Below are 21535 nucleotides of genomic sequence, written 5' to 3' on the forward strand. Positions count from 1 at the left end.
GCTTATGCTACAGTGATTTGCACAAGAGAAGCCAGTAACCCAACAGAATGAGGTTGAGAAGGGGTAAAGTTTGTTGTGGGGAGAGCAGCTATTTTCCTCTTGGATACCCTGACTGAAACATGCCTGTAGTTCACCTGAAAATGAGTAGAGGAAGAGTAATTAAACACAGAAGCCCATATAAAAAGTTGTAAGGAGCCCACCACTTAAGTGGACAATCCAAAGCCCAGTGTGAAAGCAAAACAAAATGCAGAGATGGGACATTGCAACCTTGTGTACACCAAGCACAGGATGTGTAAGCCATCTTTCCAGAGTGCAAAAGCATTACACAGAGAAGATTTGGAGTTTGGCATGGCCAAGTCTCAGTTAGCATTGCTTGCTTGCACTAATTTGTAAACATAGTGCCTGATTCACACACCAGTACAGACATACTGTGTGTATTTACAGCTTGTTGGCATCCCTTTCCTTCGAATAGCTTTGGGCTAAGAAATTCCAACTTGGGAGTAGTTCTGCATATTTCCACATGGCACAGTACCCAATTTGAACTATTTAAGAGTGTAATTACATAATTCAAACTAGAATGAGAAGTTTTGCCTGGTTTCATATTTGAAGAATAAAAACTGGGGTATTTCCTAATACGTTGTGTCTAACGAACAATGCCCATTTGATATGAAATGGTTTGATTATCGGTTAACACAATTCGTAAGTGTTTCTAATTTCAATATTTCACTGACTGCCAGGGAAATGCTGAATGAGACTAGTGTGTGATCCAGGCAAACTGTACATACACAAACATTTTAAATAAAAATTATACATACATTTTTCGCTGACTGAAAAGCAAGCAAAGGCAGACCAAGATGCAAGCAGAAGAGCAACTTGCCCTTTAATGCCAGCAGTTACTCCCCAGTCAGTCATTCACCTCCTACACCTACCTGGACATGGAAGGGTCGACTGAGAGTGAGGATGGGTAGGGCTGCCTGAATCCACTCGAGATGGGATATACAGGCTGACCTTGCCTGAGGTCACAGAAGAAAGGAACCCATCAATAATATAATATTGTATTAAAAGATACCCTAGAGTCACAAGCACTTGATGGGAACTCAGCGTGGTAGCATAAACAGTTATGTGCCATGTATTCTGTAGCTCATGGGTGTCTACATGCTTGCACTGAATAAGATTTCTCTCTCACCCACTGAAAAGATATTCGTAATCTAGGTTTTGTTAAACACAAAAAAAAAAAAAAACATTACCTACTTTTAAGTCATTGGGCCATATTCCAATACCCTCAACTCCTGTGGAACAGTAGTCCCATTGCAATCAGTGTATGAGTACCAGAATCTGGTCCACTGTTAGTGTATAAACAGTGACACCCAGAGAACTATTTGGAGAGTTTTCTTTTGAGCGGGGAGGGAGGGGAAATCTTTGAAATCCCAGGCCTGTCTTCATTTTACATCTCATACAGCATGTCACAAGTTGTCAGCACTTTTAAGAAGCTAAAGAAAAGTTATATTTTATTAATATAAATAAAATGAAAAGTACATTTTAGTCACTTGGGTTTAAGGCTTTTTTCCTTTTCTTTTTTCAACCAAGTGACTAAAGCCAGCTCATTTGAAACCCCACCATTCTTTAGAATTTCTTAAAAGATATTGTCTCTATATATGGAATTCTATCACCAATTAATGCTTCAAACACTTTGAACTTTTTCTGCTTAGTTCACATCGTCTTTATTTCCAGTTGGCGTTGATGCAACTCTTGAACAAGGATTAATGCACTTAAGTAACAAAGTTCAGACAGAATAATTGATCCAGCTTTGAAAGACTAAGCTCCATCAATTCTATTCAAACACTTATTGATAGACAGATTTAGTGTTAAAACTGGGACTTCCAAAGCTGCTGGCATTTATAATGCTCAGGCTGAGAGTTTTCACACTAAGTGAGTATGCGTGTGTGGGGCGGGGGGGGGGGGGGGGGGGAACAGTGCTCAAAACCAGAAAAAAGTAGTAGAAATCTCAGTAATGCTGCAACACAGAATTGAGCTGGAAAGAGGCAGAGCATAACGGATTGTGGAATATGTTCAAGTATGAGTGAGCACCGCTGAGTGGATTTCCAAATTTTACAATTAGTCTCTCCTTTTCTTCCTTTTCCGTCCAGTTTCTTTCCTTCCTTCCTTCCACACCCTCCCAATCTTTGCATCAAGAAACTATTCAGAAGAAATGCTGGCACTTAACCAAAGCTGGAAAAGGACCACCAGAAATGATCTGGTAGCGGTGAGGCGGCAGCTCAGTCTCGAGACCAATGAACAGTAAACTGGAAATCAGGTGCGCTGTCTTTGCTATAAACTTACTATTGTGGTTTTCAGCAAGTGATTTGTGTTCTGATACCACAATGCACAGAGCACCCAGAGCTCAGACTCAGACTTTATGTCCAGAAGGGACCATCATGATCATCTAGTCTGACCTGACCTCTTGCACACTGCAGGCCACAGAACCTTGCCCAGCCACTCCTGCAAGAGACCCATAACCTCTGGCTGAGTTACTTAAATCTTGATTTAAAGACTGCAAGTTTCAGAGAATCCGCCATTTACTCTACTCTAGTTCAAACCAGCCAGTGAGTTTTGCCCCATGCTGCAGAGGAGGGTGAAAGACTCCCTGAATCTCTGCCAATCTGATCTGGAGGGAAATTCTTTCCCAACTCCAAATATGGCGGTCAATTAGACCTTGAGCATGTGGGTGAGACCCACCAGCCAAACACCTGGGAAAGAATTCTCCGTAGTAACTCAGAGCCCTCTCCATCTAATGTCCTATTTCTGGCCATTGGAGATATTTGCCACTGTAAGCAATCATCATACCATCCCCTCCGTAAAACTTATCAAGCTCAGTCTTAAAACACGTTATGTATTTTTGCCCCCCCTTGGAAGGCTGTTCCAGAACTTCACTCCTCTGACCATCAGAAACCTAAATTTCTAGTCTAGTCTAGTCTAGTCTAAACTTCTTGATGGCCAATTTATATCCATTTGATCCATCTTGTTTCAACTTTGGACCTTAATTTAAAGACTCCTCTCTCTCCCCCTGCTGTTTATCCCTCTGATGAATTTAGAGCAATCATTTCTCCTCAACCTTCATTTGGTTAAGATAAACAAGCCAGGCCCCTTAAGTTGAGAGGCTGTTCAGCACCTTGCACGATCTGGTCTGAAATGTATGTTGGTTTCCCCTCAATCTAAAATTGGAATGATAATACTTACCATTAGGTAGGGCACAGAATTGAGTAACAAGGTATGGGATTCTAATTCACTTAACCCCTCTGAATTCAGTTTGTCCTCTGATAGCCACACACACACACACACACACACACTATCCATTCTAAAATGCTTGGAGATTCTCAGACAGTTGAAGCATTATTGATCATTCTGTGATGGGAGACGCTATACGTAAATACTAGCTCCTGAAGGAATCCTACTCTGAGCATGAGGATCCTTCTACCCTAGTGTTAAAAATTAACAAAAATATATGAACTCTCCAGTAACTGAGTACCGTCCTCAAATCTTACCGATTCTGTAAGGAATATAATATAAAGTTTGTTCTCTATTTTGGTGCCATTTCCAGTAAAAAAAACCAATTCCATACTTGAAAGTTTGTTACAAGTAATTGCAATTTTGTTTGTTAAAAAAATTGATCTTTAGTTTCTTGAGACCTGTTTTTCTGCAATCCTACCAAATGTCAAGACCCAGAAGTGTGAGCCATAAAAACTATTCTCACTTCAAAGTGAAATCTATGTATTTCAATTTCCGTACATGTTAAAAAACAGATCCAATTTATTTCAAAGATCAAAAACATTGATCTTTCGAACTAAAATAAAATAGTCATTTCTCTCACTGTAGTGATGTTTTTCTTAGCTCATAAATTCTGCAATTCATTCAATAATCCTAGAGAGGATGTGCGTGAACATATGTCTAAACTGCAGCAAGAGGATCTTACCAGCCAAGAGGTGGCGTTATCTGTCCTACACCACCAGGAGACAAGGGATAGAAGGTAGGGATATCAGGAGCTGGAGGATGTCTGGACATGCCTGTCAGAGAGCATGGAGAATAAGTTTGGTATTTGAGTGAAAATGTGGTGATTAATACTATAATACAAAAATAACATGGTTAACATCACAGTAAAAACTGTTGTTCTACACAAGTCAGTCTAGCTTTATTTTTGGTTAGTATTACAAGAAAAACACCATTAATTCCAGCCTTTAGAATAATAAGTAGAGCTTGCATCCTCTACTAAGTTCAGGATTAAAAAAAAGTGTGTGTGTGTGTGGGGGGGGGGGGGGAAACCCTCTTGGGAAAAGTAAAGTGGAAGGAGAAGACAAAAAAACCAAAACCCTGACCATAAATGCAGCCACCATGAAATCTAAAAATCGTATGGAGAGTCTGTGGCAATACATCTCTGAAGTGTTGCACTGAACCTACTGACAGAGTCCTGAGCAAGTGTTCTGAAGAGCCAAATGAAACAAGAAAAATAAAGCATTTTCAAACAGGCAGCACAGCAGAGCTAACAGATTAGGTAAATTGTTACTTGTACGTTTTTCACTGGTTCCCTTATGAATTTACAGATTTTGGAAACTTGCTACCACAGAGGATCAGTAGTTAATTAAGAATCATTTTCAGGCCTGTAATGGTCACACTTGATATGATTCATTTGGCTTCTGATTGTCACTCCAGCTCCAACTAAGCTCTTCGTCAAGTTGACTCCTATGGGCTCCAAGGTCAATCTGTGTTGCACTGGTAGTGTTTCATGGAAAAAAAATAAGGGTCCTATGAGAAGCGATCCATCAGTTCACATTCCCCAGAATACAAAGTCCTACAACTGTAAAAATCACCTCAAGATTAAAACTAATCCTAGTCCCAACTGGGTCTGTGGTTTTCATGTTTTACCTAAAACTTATGCTCCAAGGAGAGAAAGAATTATGGCTAGAGGCCACAGAGACATTGGTTTATTTAAAATATGTTTCAGGAGGAGGAGGGGTTTGGAACAGCAAGAATTGCAAATTTCACTTCACATGTTAAATCAACTACTTGAAAATGTATATTAAATATTTATATAGTGACACTCTAAAGGTGAAAGATGGAACGTTTGTGATCTTTACTTTGAGACTCTTAATGTTGATATATTTTGACCATAAACTGATTTTAAAAATCTGCATTTAAGATTAAGGGATTTAAAAGGGTGTGTTAGAAATCTTAAAATTGTAGTGGGGGATGGGGGAGGATGGCAAAAATGTCACCTTAATGGTGTTGCTGCTACTCTGTCAGTTTTGACGTTTCAGTAGGAGCTGAAATGAACAATTTAAGACCAGAAACTGAAAATTTATCTATGGTAAATTCATGGTTACAGGCTGGGGGGGAGTGATGGCTGACAGAAGAGAACCTTCATTTGGCTTATTCTCAAGTACTTCATCTCCCTTTTACAGATTCTATAACAATTGCCATACTGAGTGAAAACAAGCCCAGTGTCTTGCCTCTGGCAATGTCCAATCCTCAATACTCCCAAGGAATAAGAGACCACTATATTGTGTGCAACCAGTTGTTCAATTTTACATAAGGGCCTGGTGCTATTCCTTCCCAAGCCTGGCAACATATGATTGGATTGCCCTTACTGAACTAAAATACACGAGTTACTCCTGGTCCAAGCTATTCAGCCCTATAAGGACTCCAACTTCAGTATGAAACATGTTGATCACTTGTGGTATGGCAGTAAAATGCATGGGCTGACTACATACCATGTGAAAGTGGTACTTTTGATTATTTGTGTGACATTTACTGACATTTTGAGGGACCCCTTGTTGTCGTATGATGGGACAGCAAAAAGGAAGGACTGCTCTCCTTGGACAATGCCTTTGCTGTGTGTTTAGTCACATGCACAAAGAGAAGAGTCTTGTAACTATTTACTAACCCTCAACTCCCAGATGATTCACCTTAAAGTCAGGCTGCACATGCATGAAAACCGAGAATAAATCCTAGAGAAATGGCTGTCATGCAGTAACATAACAAAGCTCAATGGCAACTATTGACATCTCTGCCTTTAGTTAAGAATGATTTGGGTATGGCGAAACCAGTTCAAAGCTGGCATAACTCTTGCCAATTCTGTACCACATGTTCCCAGACCTCATAATACAAGGCACCTTGAAAGATGAGTGCAGCAAGAGCTAACGGTTTGCTGAGTAACATACCACCATTGCCAGAGAGACAGCAAGTCCCACAGCCAGATGCCAAGGTCTAGCAGAGCCCTGAGAAGAAGACACCCAGAAACTAGGATCTGAAGCAATTCATTTTATCAAGTCCTCAGATCAAAGAGTAACCAGGAGGTAGGACACAAACACCAATGGAAGCATATGACAGCAAATTTTCTTGAAGTTTACCGGGGACATCTGATCATTTTACAGTTTACTAGGTTCTGCTGCACAGATAGTATTTAAATTGGGAGACCTAGTTTGACTAAAACCGTGGAATATTTGGTCACCTCAGAGGCCTCCAGCCTTCTCGTTCATTCCCACCTCCGGCAACCTTTCATCTGCTCAGAGGCATGAGCACTGTAAAATCCCCCAGTTCAGTGAGAATAGGATCTATGCCCTGTGTTAAGGGCAAGAACGATCTGGCAAGGAGGGAGAAAGGAAGAACAACAACAGAAGGAACCAAAGTAAGTACGGGAGGACTTTAAGCTAGGGCCTATGGTGGGCACAAGAGGAAAATAACTGTAGTACAGAAAGGCAAATGAAAAGCAAATCCTGGCTGAAGTCTCAACATCTTCTGAGTTCCTGTGCTGTGCAGGCGATGAGCCACCAAAGGCTGACAACTCTGACATAAGGGATAAAACCTCAGTATCATAATGGGGGCACATCATAGCAATGGGACTGAGTAATTTGTTGAAAGTCCATGAGGAATTAATTCATATACATATTTAGCTTCTGCATTCATGCCCGCAGAGCAAGACTCACAAGGCCAGCAGAGTCAGTACTATTGTCCATGTTGCAGGAGCTGGAGTAGTGCCCTGGTCTATACTTGTTTGCCCCAATGCTTAAGTTCAGACTATCTCACAAGCTAGCCTTTTAGGAGTGAAACAGAAATCACACAGGAGCGTGACTGGTTCTTGGATACAGTCCATTGATATTGTTGGCATAGGAAGGACAATGAGCACACAAAGGATACATGGGAGGAGTTTAGAAAACCTCCCTCAAATGGACAATACTGACAGTACTCAACGATTTGTCTAGAGATGTGCTTGCACCAGGACCCCAGTCCAGAACTCAATGGACCTTCACATTCTAGCTGTGCAGCTTGGCAGTCCTCCAGGCATATACAAGAGTATTGAAACCAAGGGAGGCAACTTATGGATTATGCACATAGCTAGTCCCTTATGCAACCTGAGCCAGCTGCCACCACAAGGCCAAGTTTGCTGCCTTTGTTTACCCAGTAGAGACCATGACCATCAGAGACCCAAGGGAGCAGTCTCCGAGCAGGCCCTCTACGGAGGGCCAGGAGCTCTGCTTTCTCTTCTCCGGGTGGTACTGGCTGCCCTAACATCCAAGGGAAGCAAGAGACTTTTCTACAGCCTCCTAACTACCTGTTTTAATAATCATAGCATCCGTTATATCTGTGCCTCTGTTGCTCCATCTGCTGGGCTACCCTGGCCCCTGAACCCTCTGTTCTTCTTTTCCTTATCTCCAAATGCTGTGCCACTATCTTCTACTCTGGACCACTCCTCCACTCTCCCTAGCTTCACCTTGTTCATCACTGTGCCTCTTGTGTCTAGCATCTACCCACCTCACTTGCTCCTTCCTTGTCCTTGCCAATCCCCTGCTCTCACCACACCACACTCCCCTCCTTCTCATTTCCTCTCTTGGGGGATCTCATTGGGAGCTTGTTTCCTTGCTCTCAAATCCACTCATCTCCATCGCGTTCTGTGCATCTTCACTTCTGGTGACCTGTCTCAATCCAGGTTAGTGCACTCCCACACCACGTTTTAGGTGCAACTGAACCAGGAGACTAAATTAATCAAGACCCTTATGGTTTTAGGTGAAAACCACCACCACCCCTAGCTTCAAACAAGATGTGTAGATCTTCTCAAGTCTTTCAGGGAAGCCCCACAAATTGCATTCAGTGACATCGTGTTTGTGTGTTGCAGGACAAAGCTGCCCAGCAAACTGTAAATCTGTTCAATGGCCACTACATCCAGGAGATAAACTTACAAAACTATTTGGCTTTGAATGTTTTAAGTGCACAAAGAAATAGTTGACATCTAAAGACGCAGACATCTAAAAAAAAAAAAAATCCGTTTTTTTGCAAGATTAGAAATCTTACACAGTTCAACTACATGCCCAAGATTCTGTTATATTTACACTGCCTCAAATTGTGTGTTCTGAAAACTACACATGTATTTTACAGCCCACTACTCAATTAAGATAAGTGGCAATAAGGAGAGAAAGGGCACTAAGAAAACTTCCTCTTGCACGGCACTACATTTTGGAATAGGATGAAATATGGGAAGGAAATAAGGACATGAAATACAAGTTTGACAAAACAAGGAACTTAAGGTTTTAGATATATAATTCAACTCACCTTCCTGTGTATCAAATCATTGAGATTTCATATTATGTCTGTGTGCTGCAATACTTGGGCACAACAGGGGGCGCCAAGGACTAATTTTGTTTAATCATTTTGAAATATTTTGATGAGCAAAATAAGGCAAAGTGATAAAAATGTGCATTGTCCTCCAACTTTAAAGAGCCAGTTAAAATATTTCTATTAGGCAAGAATAGTTGTCCCATACCAACACATTACATGTCAAGTTTCAGAGGAAGATAATTTGCTAAAATTAGGAGACCCTTGAAACCAGGATTTAGAATAGATCCTTTGATATGGTGGTGATGTTGGCGGGCTTCAGGGTACTAGAGCTCCAAAACTAGCATTCACGGTTGTTTCTTGTGCTTTCCTTTAGTTGTTAGAAGTAGCCTCACCTTGTTTTGAGTTGACATCTGAGGGGATGTGTGAAGGGTGTGACCCTGGAGAAAAGTGCTCGTCGCTGTAAGTGATAAGTGGGGTGAGAGGGTGAACCGCGTGTGAAGGCTGCACCACTGGCACCTTATTTGACTGCAAGAGAGTAAAAACAAGAAGCATTAGTAATAATTCTCAATTCTCCAATAGTTTTTTTTTGGGGGGGGGGGGAGGCAGCGGACACTCATAGTAACTTGTTTTAAAAAGACTCTTATTTGTATTACTAACCATATTTAACCTCCTTGCTCCTAAACATACAAAACATGGACTCTTACCTGCTAGGACAGAGTGCTTTTGAGGGGGATGAGGCATGACAGTCAAGCTTGTAGTGGCAGCCTGAAGACTGTTGGGGCGGACCAGATAGAGAGGGTGCTGAAGCAACAGCCAGAAAGTTGCTATGGTTAGGTAGAGAGACAGCTGCAGCTGCTCTTGGGAGGCCTAGTGGAGTGGGGTTATGGGAAGAAGCAAGAGGAGGAGCTGACTAGTAGGAGGGCAAGCAGAGGCCAAGCAGTCCACATAGTACCAGAATAGGACCAACTACACAGCAGAAATGAAGTTATGGGAAAGCTCTACACCACCAATTACAGTTTGCATTTGTTCGGCCTGGAACAGTGAAACCAGTCTGATCAGTGTCATTTTTGTTTGATGTCACTGTCTGGTTCTTGTGCATTAATGCAGTGCTATACTGTTGAAAATTTCCAACACTGCTGGGGTATCGTCTCCTTCCTTCTGCCCTACCCCAATCCCCCAAAAAAGAGTGATGAAATTTTAAATAAATATTTCAGTTCATAGCAGGGAACAGAACAGTCCACCACAAGAGTGTAATTTAGGGTATAGCGAGTCGACAGTGTCCCTTTAACAAACTAGGTTGCTTATGATCAAAACGTATCAGCTCAATTTCTGGAGAAGGATAGCACCAGATCCCTGCTGCTTAGGTTGACATGTACTAAGTTTCTAAGAACTGAAAAGTGCTAAAAATGCCTGAGAAGACCAGTATTGTCGTGATATGCTCCCAACTGGGTGTTGAAAAAAATACAGATATAAATAAAACACACACTTGTATTTGATATTTTCTACAAATCAGACAGCCATTAAAAACAAAAAAGTGTTTGCCTGATAGACGCAGGAGAGCCCTGAAGTTGAGGAAACACCACCAGCAGTAATTCTTCTCACAGCTCAAACATTATCCCCAACTCCTTACCAAAAGAAACCCCTAGAAAACAACTTCTTTTGGGGGACTCAACCAGGCCATGTGCACATTACCTACTTTCCTATATATCCTCATTCCTCGCTTCTCATAGCAGGACTATGCTATAGTAATCCCAGCACGTAACGGATAGATTACTCATCATTTCTACCCCAGTATTCTGTCTGCTGCCCCTCCGCAAAAATAATTATGCCACAAACAGGTTTTTAACTAAAAATGAAGAAAGTGGTCAGACAAAAAATGCTCTTAAAGCTCACCAAGGACACTAACTGCCAAATATTTGGAATTAAGAGAAAAAAATTAAGAGCCCATTGAAATGAATTTTATTTAAATCCCAATACTCAAACCCTGGCATAATAGATTTTAGGACTATATGTCAAAGTATAAATCAAGGATTTCTTTAGACTTCTAGAACGAGAAGCATTAAGTGGATAACTAAATTTAAAAAAAGGCTAATAAAAGTGCATGGAGGAGTGTGGCTGGGAACCAGTGCAGTATTTTCTGCTTTCCTTGTTTTCAGAGCACCACCTTAAGGAACTTGCATTAGAAGGCAGTATCTTCTTAATGTCTGACCTATCCCTCCAGTCATATAGCTCAGAATCTAGTGCCATGATATTTTGCTAAATTATGCTATCCTTGCTCTCCTCTTAATTTTACGGTTTTCAGCACAGATTTGCTTTCCTGTGGGAAGGAGATAAGAACCTGAGGATTTTAATTTAAGCTTTGGCCTTGTCTTATATTTTGCAAGATGGAGAGAGAAAGCAGCGCTAGTAGGTGTTTTAAAGCCAACAAGAATTAGGTCCATTTTTATGACCAAATAATAGAAGCAATATGAATTTTCAATAATATGTAGGAGTTCAGTTCTAAAGGTGATCGCTCAGACTGCTGTTCATCCCTCCTTTTTGTATAAATTAAATAAAATAGGTGCCAAATTTCAGATGATTTGCAAATCATGTCTCAGTCTTTAGCTGCAAGATTCGTGCATTGACTCTCCAATCAGCAGTAACTTTAGCTACAATAGTCAGTGTATTGTAGGTGTGTGGATGTGTTTACGTCACACATCAGTTAGGCAGTACTGATTGTTCAAGTCTGGTAACTAACCTTTTGTACCATGTGGAGTATAATTAGTCTGCATGTTCCACAGTAGCAGGGTTACTCAGGAATTAGTTTTAGATATTATCCATTTATGCTTTTAGTTAGCCCTTCCTTCTATCCTCTAGGTCTTCAGTGTCCTGGTGACTTATTTATTTAAACATCTTATTTCACACACCACAGACTTCAGGTTATCCAGCATGCCTGCCACATGCTGCTTTTAAGTGCTTGGAGCAGGTAGAGCATGTTGTTTACCTAGCCCCCTCTCAAGATAGTGATTCTGTAAGAGGAATGGTGGCATCAGTCCACTTCCTACTGGATAGTTGTCTACACCAAAAAACCATTAGCCGGCATGGATGGCAAAGGCCCCAAGGACTGAATGGACAGACTACTGAACAACCCACTCATCCCTAGAGATTGAACCTTATATATGAGGAACCAGACACATTGGTGATGGGATTGTGGGGAAGGGAACTTTATTACTATTGTATGTGCCATTACCATCCTAAGAACAGAGGAATTCTCTCTAGGTCTCTCAATCCAGCTCTATCAATGAACAGAAAATTAAAACCAATAGATACTATCTTAGAAGTCTGACATTCCTAGAAGTACCAGGTCAAAAAGTGATCTTAATTGGCTGATCCATGCACAGCTACCCCTTCAAGTCACTGCTTGCCAGAAGTTGCATTTCTGGTAGTGGCTGTGCTTGAGACCCCTAGATTCAGATTACTTACTGGCAAGTAGCAAAGATGTACCCTATTCTACATATCTCTAGATTTCATTTCAAAGCTGGAGCACTGAATCAAACTTTGCTTGGAAAGTTTCATGTTCAGTTTCAAGTTTTTTTTTTAAAATGTATTTTATCAATGTTCTTCTGGTGATCACTGAGGAACGCCAATGTTCCACAAACTCATTCAGGGAAAGGGATTCAACCAGGGCTCGGCGTTCATTAAAAGCCTTTTGTAAGTCTGGTACTAGTGAAAGAGTGATACTGTGCTTTACCCATTCATTTCCCTCCATCTTAAGGCCCTTGACTGGGCTCTCCGGGGCATGGGCCCTCATGGGCTGAAAATCTGCCAGAAGCGAGGGGCAGAGACCAATGCATGTCATCCAAAACAGTCACTCTACTGAAGAGGCCAGAGTCATCTGACCCGGATAATATAATGGGATGCGCCAATCAGGCCTGGTCTAAACAGGTGGGAAAGATTCAGAATAACATATGAATATAAATTGATATAGTTATGCCACCATTATCCCCCATATAGACACTTTTTTCAGTTCAGGTTGCTTGGGGAGGGAGAATATCTATACTGTGTACAGCTATATTGTGGTAGCAAGCTCTCAGTGCCTCTTCCAGCAGGGTTCTTAAGGAGCCCTGATCAATTTTAGAGCTGCCTCTCTCCCTCAGGAATTTCACCAGAAGAACAACAGGTACAGGTTTCTAAGGAGAGGGAAGTGGAGTCACAAGAGTGCAGCTTGCCTGTACACACCCAGAGGGCATTTTAAAGTTAATTGATATTTGTCGGTTTTCATCTATGGCATTTCATCGCTATATGCTGCATTCCACCCCTCCACCCCAGTCCCCCAATGTGCCAGCACCATGCTCCAATGGAGTTTTGTTATCTGTTATGGAACAACAGAGATGAAGCCAGTGACATGACTCTGTTCAACCTTAAAGAGCAGGAGGAATATTATAAAAGTTGCTGCCAGGTCAGTGTGCTTAAGCAGGATCTGTATCATGTTATAAGTGTTAACTACAATACTAAGTGATAACTGCAATTAATCCTGCTCATGCTGAAAAGCTAGCAAGGTTTTGTTTTTCACTCAGAGGGTCTCCTTTCCAGAGTGTATTTTATTCTGGTATAATGTGAGAAGACACAGTTAGAGGGAGGGTGGGAAGAAAAAAAAAAAAGGGGGGGGGGGGGAAGAGACGTGGATTTTTAAGTCTTTGCAAAAAGAGATGACTAGCTAAAACATGTAGGGAATGTGTTGAATTCCATCTCTCTCCAGGCCAGAGCCAGAGGTAATAGGATGTTGTACTGGAGAGCATTGACAGACACAATGGCCACAATCTAGGTCATGTAGAGTAGGAGGGGAAATCAAATAATTTGGTTTCTCTTCTTGTACAGCTTGATAAAGGAAACCAATCTTCAACCATTTTAGAGATTGGTTTCCCTTTATCAATCTGTATTATGGACTGTGCACATCAGCTTTTCCCCAATTATTCTATAATGTAATGTACTTTACTGCAAAGACGTGAGCAATTCAAATAGATCTGAACCAAGGGCCTATCAGAGTTTGGGTCATAGACACTGTAAGCTCCAGGAAATGGAGACTATTTATGCCTTCTATGTTTTGCACAGTATCCAGTATACACTCAATGACTACACAATTTAAAAAAAAAAAAAAAAAAATTAGCCATTGCTACCACATGCAAGTTTCAAGGTTTAGATTTTTATACTGGTGTGATGCTTGTGTGTACACAACATACCTTTCATCCCAAATAATTTACAAATTTGGAATCTAATCCTGTAAACCCTTAATCATTTGATCAATCCCACTGAAGACAATGGGACTATTTGCATGACTATGGACCACTTTTGTGGACTGGTAAGAGTTTCAGGAGTTGTTCCTATAAAGGAAGTTGAATCCCCCATTGAAATGCAATGTTTGGATACAATACCATAAAGCAGTTTATGATGCAGTTCTTCTTAAAAAAATAGGTCTTTTAATAAAGTCATATATATGCTGAAATGGCTCCTCACCCAACTCCCAGATTGCATATAAACAGATTGAAGCCTATGTATTTTGGGGGGGAGGGGGAAAATGAGTAGTTAAGCATGTTGATGTTTGTATATACAAACACCCATTTCATTATTGTATTGGAAAATATAGTTGAACTTAAATTTTCCTAAAATTCCACAGCAAATAAACATCCCCAACTGTTTTGTATGTCAATCAGTGCATACCCAAAAAAAATTACATGCCTTCTAAGAGAAAAGAATCAGACCAGACTTACTGAACAAAATATTTCCTTCTTCCGCTGTTTAGAAGAATGCTGTAAGACACATACATAATCTCATCTTTGTGCAAAGGGTGGAGGACACCCTCCCATATGATGGCCAACAAAAAAAAAAAAAACCCCAAAACAAAAACACCGCACACCTCAAAGAAGCAGAGGTTCACAGATTTGCAAACCTAAAAACTTGTGTTATGCTTTAAACTACCTTGTCAGAGATGTTATACTAGGTTTATGAACATTAAAGGTTAATTGCAAAGAAACACTGAAGCCCATTAACCCGAGTGTGTGCCTGTTACGTTCTCACTGACCAGGCTCAAAAGGGCAGTCACACCTGAACAGCTAAAAACTAACCCTGCTCTTTAAGGTTGAACAGAGTAACGTCACTGGCTCCATCTCTGTTGTTCCATAACAGATAATAAAACTCCATTGGAGCACAGTGTTGGCACATAAGATCTCCAGTAATTGGTGTGATTTTCAGAATCTCATGTACTTATTGAATCCTTTCTGGGCCACTTCCACACGTCATGGAAGTTTTGCCATGACCTGTGACCTCACAGAATAATACATCATTATTTGTTACTAGCATAGTGCTAACAGACTGCTAGATACTTTGCAAGCAGGTAAGATAAGGTCCCTGCTCCAGAGAACTTGCAATTTAGACTGAGAGGTCACAGCACAGCTGGCCAGCCTGACAACTAAAGAAAAAAAGAAAAAAACAAAACACAAACAAACAAAAAACAGTTTGCTTAATTGTGTATGCTGAACTCCTCTTACATCTTGAGACACCTCCTGGGCATTCAGACGACACTGCTAAAGTTACTAGTGAAAGATTGGATGTTGCCTCAAAGTAATTCAGAATGTTACAACTGCGCCTACTATTTCCACAAATGAAAAACAAAAATGTGTTTAATACAAATAAATAAATAAATAAATAAATAAATAAATGCAGCCACAAAAGAAACCACTTTTCTAGCAGGATCTTTCCCATACACAGAATGTCAGTTTAAATATTTTTTTTTAGGAGTTTATGAGCAAAAGCAGAACATTTTTTAAGAGTTAATACAAAGAAACAGGTTTCCTGGCTGATGGCTTTTTCTTTTACAGATTACTGAGGCTTTATCTACATTAGACTTTAAGAAATTTACCATTATGACATTACCACAACTGGAATTTCACTGCTGACAATTTCCACAAAACATTCCATTGTAAGAAAGGCTTTAGAGAACATATTCCACATATCTGCAAAAAGAATCTAAGCCAAGCTTTCAGAAGTGACTAGTGATTTTAGGCGCCTTACTTCTTTGGGGCCCAACTTGAGATATCTTAGAGGGGTCTGATTTTCAAGCAGTGAATCCCCAGGACTTTCTGAAGAGTGCATTTAAAGGTGCTCCAAGTTGAGCAACCAGTAATTGGGATATCCAAAAGTAGTCACTTTTGAAAATAATCTTGGCCAGAATTTTCACTTTCTTAAAAAAAAAAAATTGGATGAGCACTCCAACACCCTTCAAGAATACATTCAAATCAATTCATCTGAGAAGACTTTGGGGGGATAACAATGCCATATATTAGATTCAGTTTAACCCCTAAACGTTTTTGTTCTATTTTTAAAGGTCTGTGAAGGAAAAATGATTAATTGAAGCTTCAGTGAAAGCTAGCAGCTGTAAGATATCCTATATGCACCAAGTGTGCAAAACTATAAAAAGCCCAAGACTGAGCCACCGCAAAAATGTTTGTTGGTTAACACTAGCGATGAGTCAAGCTGTTTTGGAAACTTGCATTGAGCTGAATGGAGACTTTGTTCCACCGGGTGCTGAGAGAAAGATATTAAATTAATAATCTTCCAAAGGACGCTTGTATTCATGAGGAGGAGAAGTTAACAATTGGACAAGGAGTTTAAGGAAGATACAACCTGTGATCCAAACACCATGAGCAAAAGTGGAGAATATGGTGGTAATAAGTGGACTGATACCCTTACTAAAGAGGAGTAAAGTTCATGCTGTCACCCCCATTCATTGCAATGGAAGTCACTGCAGGTATTAAATGTGTATATACACAAACAAACTCCAACAAATCTGACGACGGAGTCAAACCAAGTTACCAGATTACCTTTGTTGTTCTGGGCAGTACCTGGTATTTTATTCGTGACATCCCCACCACCACCCACAATGTGTTTGCAACCTAGAGGGGCTTTAATCCCAATCTTTGTTTGAAACCATTCCAGAGAATCCTCATAGCCCTTCATTTGACATAATCCAGGCTGACCTGCCCCTTGACCTGATCTCAGCTACACAAGTTTCTGAAGTGCAACCATCAGTAATTACTCCGACTAGTTCCCTGCCTTTAGGCTAAAATAGCTCTGAACCTCAGCCACTGGATGGATACAGTAGCATCACAAACATAACAAGACTCAAGGAGTCAGAAGTATAAAAATGATACAAGAGTAAAAGATAGTTTGCCTATACTTTACACAGAAAGGAAACACCAAAATGCAATTGTTCCACTGGCTGATTTTTATGTTCCATTGGAAACCACTGTTAAAATACTATCTGTACTCTACTTGTTTCATGCTGCTGTTAAGAGATATGAAGATACTGTTATTTAATACAACATTCATATGAACTTGCTACAGTGACACAGAATTTAATGGTACACCTGTTTTGTAGACTACCTCTCCAACCCTATCCCGTTGAAACCTCTCAGACCACTCTGCTTTTCCTCAGCAACTGTAGAATATTTCATCTATAATTTATTTTCTTTTTTCAAGCAAGACATATTTATGCAGATTAAGTTATAATTACAGCTGAAACAATAGTCTGTGAAATACTGTTACATGAATTTTTTGAGTGTAACATAGTACCAGAGAACAGGCACTTACAGAGGGGCAAAAGGACCTAGAAATCTATTATTTGATCCCCAACCAAATTAAAAACATTAAATCATTATCAATGAGGCGCACCACGACCTGGGTAGCAAATTCATGTTCAATCCCCGTAGCAGGGAATATTCATGCTTTGTTCCTGAAAATAGAGTTGCTAGTTTAAAAAAAAAAACAAAAAACAAAAAACCACAACCACCCAATATTTGACAATTTAATGAAAAGTTTAACAAAGAAGAATTTGGAAAATTTCAGCTAGCTCCTCTAGGGGGAAAAAAAAATATATATATACACACACACACACACACACACACACACACACACACACACACACAGTGCATTGCTAACATAGCAAGTGTTTAACTCTCCCTTGAAAGGAGCAGAGACCTTGTGGGAGGCGATCTCCTCACCTGAGAAAGATTTTGGGGGAAAAGACATCTGTCACTTGGTATCCAATTTTGTCAATTCCAAGAGCAATTGTTGTGCTCTGACATATCAGAGATTAAAATTATTTTTGGCAAGGAGGATTTAGCAGACCAAGAGAGGGGCAACTCCAAAGACAAGGGAAATCATCCCAATCCTCCCATCAAAACAGTGACTGAATTGTAATGGATTAGCAAATCCTTAGGTTTATGCATATGAGGACTTTTTTTGTTCCAATAAATGTAGTTTTAAATAATGTAGGTGGTGAGGAGCCTAAAGACCTTCAGGAGGTTAGCCTCCCATTGCCACAAAGGTTTTACAGGCAGAAACAAGACTTAACAGGTGGGTGAAATGAACGTGTGGGCTGGATGGTGGGTGGAGAGGATGTGGGTAACAAGAATAGAATGTTTTAGCATAAACTAGCTACATGTAGGTATAAGATGATGATCAGGGTCATAGTAATTGCAACTCACCACTTTCCTAGCGGGTATTAGATAGTAGCTTTTTGAAGACATCATGGCAGAGGTGTTGCAAGTTCAAGTTATTTTCCCTCCTCCCACCTAAAAAACATTTACTGACAGTAATAATTTTTATACAGAATGAACACCAAGTATCCTTCTCTAGGTGCTTGCAGAATGAGGACTCTTGACCTGACATGCAGAGATTATTTTAAAGAGAGAATAGAAAATAATGCTATACTCAAAAAGTATGGCAGTCTCTGAATTACTGCATTGAGTTTTGATCACCTGACCTTAAGTAAAAGGTAGCAAAGATGAAGAGGGCCAGACAAGGGCAACAAAGATGGTTAGTGATGCAGCAAGAACTAATGTAATGGGTGTCCACAAAAAAATAGGTTAATATACCCTCTAAAAGAAGAGAGTCACTGGGGGCTTCAGGAAAGTATTCAAAGTTGTGAAAGTCACTGTAAAACCTGATCCAGTCCATCCTTTTGCCCTGCTTCATAACATGACAAAAAGCCACTTAATGTATATGTATAACCAAAAAGGAAAATGGGGAAGGGGAGAGATGTCCTCTGAATTAGGCATTCACTACAGAGCAGATACCCAACTTGGACAAACGAAGTGGTCTGAAATGGTATGGCAAATCCTATATTCTTATGCAGAGGAGGTTATGAGGGTGCAGTAATTCTCTTCATTCAAAGGAGCTAACAACTCATTTTGTAAATGAAGTGCTACACATTCAATATCACTCTCCACCTGGAGCTTTATACAAGCAGGGCCGGCTCCAGTCACCAGCTTAACAAGTAGGTGCTTGGGACAGCCAAGGGAGAGGGGCAGCACCTGCGACAATTTGGGGGCGGCAGGTCCCTCACTCCCTCTAGGAGTGAAGGACCTGCCGCTGAACTGCCGCCAGCGATCGCGGCTCCCCCCAATTGCTGCTGCCGATCGTGGCCGCGGCTTTTTTTTTTTTTTTTTGCGCTTGGGGCGGCAGAAATGCTGGAGCCGGCCCTGTATGCAAGACAGGATCGGAGCTGCAATAGCATGGGAGACCAAGAGGATACAAGGGGAAAAAAAAAGCAATCGGGGCCAGGCCACCAGAGCCAAAAAAAACAACAGATGACCAGTAGGGGCAGGGAAATGTGCTTAAAAAAAAAAGTCTATCTTATTGCAGAAATTTTCTGCTGTTGCTAGGGCACAGAAGAAAGCAACTGGTAACTAATTTAAAGGAGCCTGTTTGTCTTCTAGCTGTCCTCTAGTTCCTGGGCAGCCCTGTAGCAACTGGCCATAGCTGCGCCACATGGGAAGACAGTCTGGGGCAGCAGCAGCATCCAATCAGATGTTTTTACCAGTCATCCAATGGGTTAAGGGGGCAGACAATAAGGAAAGAGACAGAAATTTGGCGGGGGGGGTGTTAATATGTGGATGAAGAGGATGGGAAAGCCCGAGGCAAACGCAAGGGTGGCAACTTAAAGGCAGGTTGTGGAAAGGGTTGGAGGCAACAACCCTAAATTTGTATTTTGGGGCCCATCAGATGCATAGATTTCAAGGCCAGAAGGGGCCAGTATGAGCATTTAGTCTGACTTCCAGTATAACACACAGGGCTGGCTCCAGGCACCAGCTTACCAAGCAGGTGCTTGGGGCGGCCACTTCGGAAAGGGGCAGCACGTCCAGCTGTTCGGCGGACAGTCCCTCACTCCTGCTCGGAGTGAAGGACCTCCCGCCGAATTGCCGCCGCAGATCGCGATCACGGCTTTTTTGTTTGTTTGGCTGCTTGGGGCAGCCAAAACCCTGGAGCCGGCCCTGATAACACAGGCCAAAACCCATAACTTCTGTTTGAGCCATACCATATATTTTAAAAAGAGACTATATCCAGTCTTAATTTAAAAAAAAGCCTTCAAGTTTGGAGAATCCATCACGTTGCTTGCAAAGTAAGCTGTTCAAATAGTTAATTACCCTCACTGTTCAACAATGTGCACCTTATTACTAGTCTGAATTTGTCTTGCTTCAGTTTCCAACTACTGGATCTTGTTATGTTTTTCTGCTAGAAAACTATTATACCCCTGAGACACAGCGTTTCCAGCATGGCCAGTTCAGAAAGGATGAGAACCCTGTGGGTCTGCAGACAGTGACATGAGGTGGGTTATATAAGTAGCTTTGCTGTTGGTATGCTTCACAGTCAGGTATTTTTAAAATCGGGCAGAACAGAGTTTGCAACACATTGGCCAGGGACATAGACCAGAATACAAATCAGAGTTTTAAGCATAAAAATAATGGAGCAAAGAGCCGGAAAATGATGGCAACACACAAGGAGGAGGAGCGAGACTTAAGTGCAAGCCAGACTGCAAAAAAGATTCCTTCCGTAAGGTCTACATAGGTAGCACATTTTATGATAAGTGAAGCAAGGGAGCATTGTGAACAAAGAATGAAAGGGAAAAAAATTAAAATGTGAAAAATGAGTCGATAAATACTAGGATAGCCACCACCTAATTGGCCAGTTTCGAGTAGCTATTCATTGGTTCAGATTGTACATCATAGAGAAACAGCAAAATTGCAGAAAGGTGACCTGTAAAGGATGTTTTTTGAAAGAGAGTTTGTGCCCTTTTGCAATTATCATGCTACTTGTTTATTAGTAGTTTTAAGATTTAAAAAGAATCTGGCCTTCTTTGGTTTTGCTGGATGACCTCTGGCTGGGGCGGGGAGAGAAGGAAGACTCTCTCAGATATGTTTATTGTGAACTGACACCTTAAAAAGACATGCCTTTATTCCATGTGTTCAGTAGGCAACGGAGATAAAAGAGTGATTTAAGAAAAAGTTTTAAACAGCATGATTAGAAATCATTGCCATATCAACTGTTATTATGCACGTAAGAGAGAGACCAAAAATTGACTTGTTCTTCAGTCTTCCAGAGTAAGCAAAAGCTGAATGTCTTCTGCAGAACACAAGAAGCCTGAACAAACAGCGATAGGCACTTCTATCAAAGGGCATAAGCCCATTTACAGATCACCATTAATATACTATGAGATTATTATAGAACATAAAATAAGATGATACTTTTGAAAGTAACTATTGACAAAGGAATGGAATGCTGACCAATATGTTAGGCACTAGGACAATGCAATCAACAGGATAATCATTCTCTACATTGTAAATACACAGCTTTTCTAAACTACATCACTTATTGAAAATAGTCCTCATCTATCTAAACATTTATCTTTCATTTTCAGCATATAGCATTAATTTCCAGGAAATGCCCTGCAACTTGAACACCGATTAAATATTTACTTAAAAATCAGTATTTTTCACTAGGGATTCCTTTAGTTTTGTCTAGTCTTAATATAGTTTATATTACAAAAGTCATCAAAAAACCTATGTTAAAAATATCAAGGTTGCAAAGTCAAGCACTCAAGTTAGGAAATGTCAGA

General features: G+C 40.6%; 1 protein-coding gene across 11 annotated transcripts in view; it reads right to left on the reverse strand.

Moving 5' to 3' along the window:
- LEF1 (lymphoid enhancer binding factor 1) overlaps positions 1–21535 on the reverse strand; it is a 99603-nt gene that overhangs the window by 31296 nt on the left and 46772 nt on the right. For 8 of the 11 annotated variants that reach the window (XR_004645932.1, XM_034772306.1, XM_034772310.1 and 5 more), the window contains 3 exons: positions 8997–9129; positions 3971–4061; positions 930–1013 (listed from right to left, as the gene is read on the reverse strand). Coding sequence is in view for 10 of the 11 variants with exons in the window: in XM_034772306.1 (XP_034628197.1) it covers positions 930–1013; positions 3971–4061; positions 8997–9129 (308 nt within the window). In the remaining variant the exon portion in view is untranslated. The remainder of the gene's footprint in view (positions 1–929; positions 1014–3970; positions 4062–8996; positions 9130–21535) is intronic. The other 3 variants (XM_034772312.1, XM_034772314.1, XM_034772315.1) reach the window with 1 other exon arrangement.

Source organism: Trachemys scripta, chromosome 5 (assembly GCF_013100865.1).
Source record: "Trachemys scripta elegans isolate TJP31775 chromosome 5, CAS_Tse_1.0, whole genome shotgun sequence".
Lineage (NCBI taxonomy): Eukaryota > Metazoa > Chordata > Testudines > Emydidae > Trachemys > Trachemys scripta.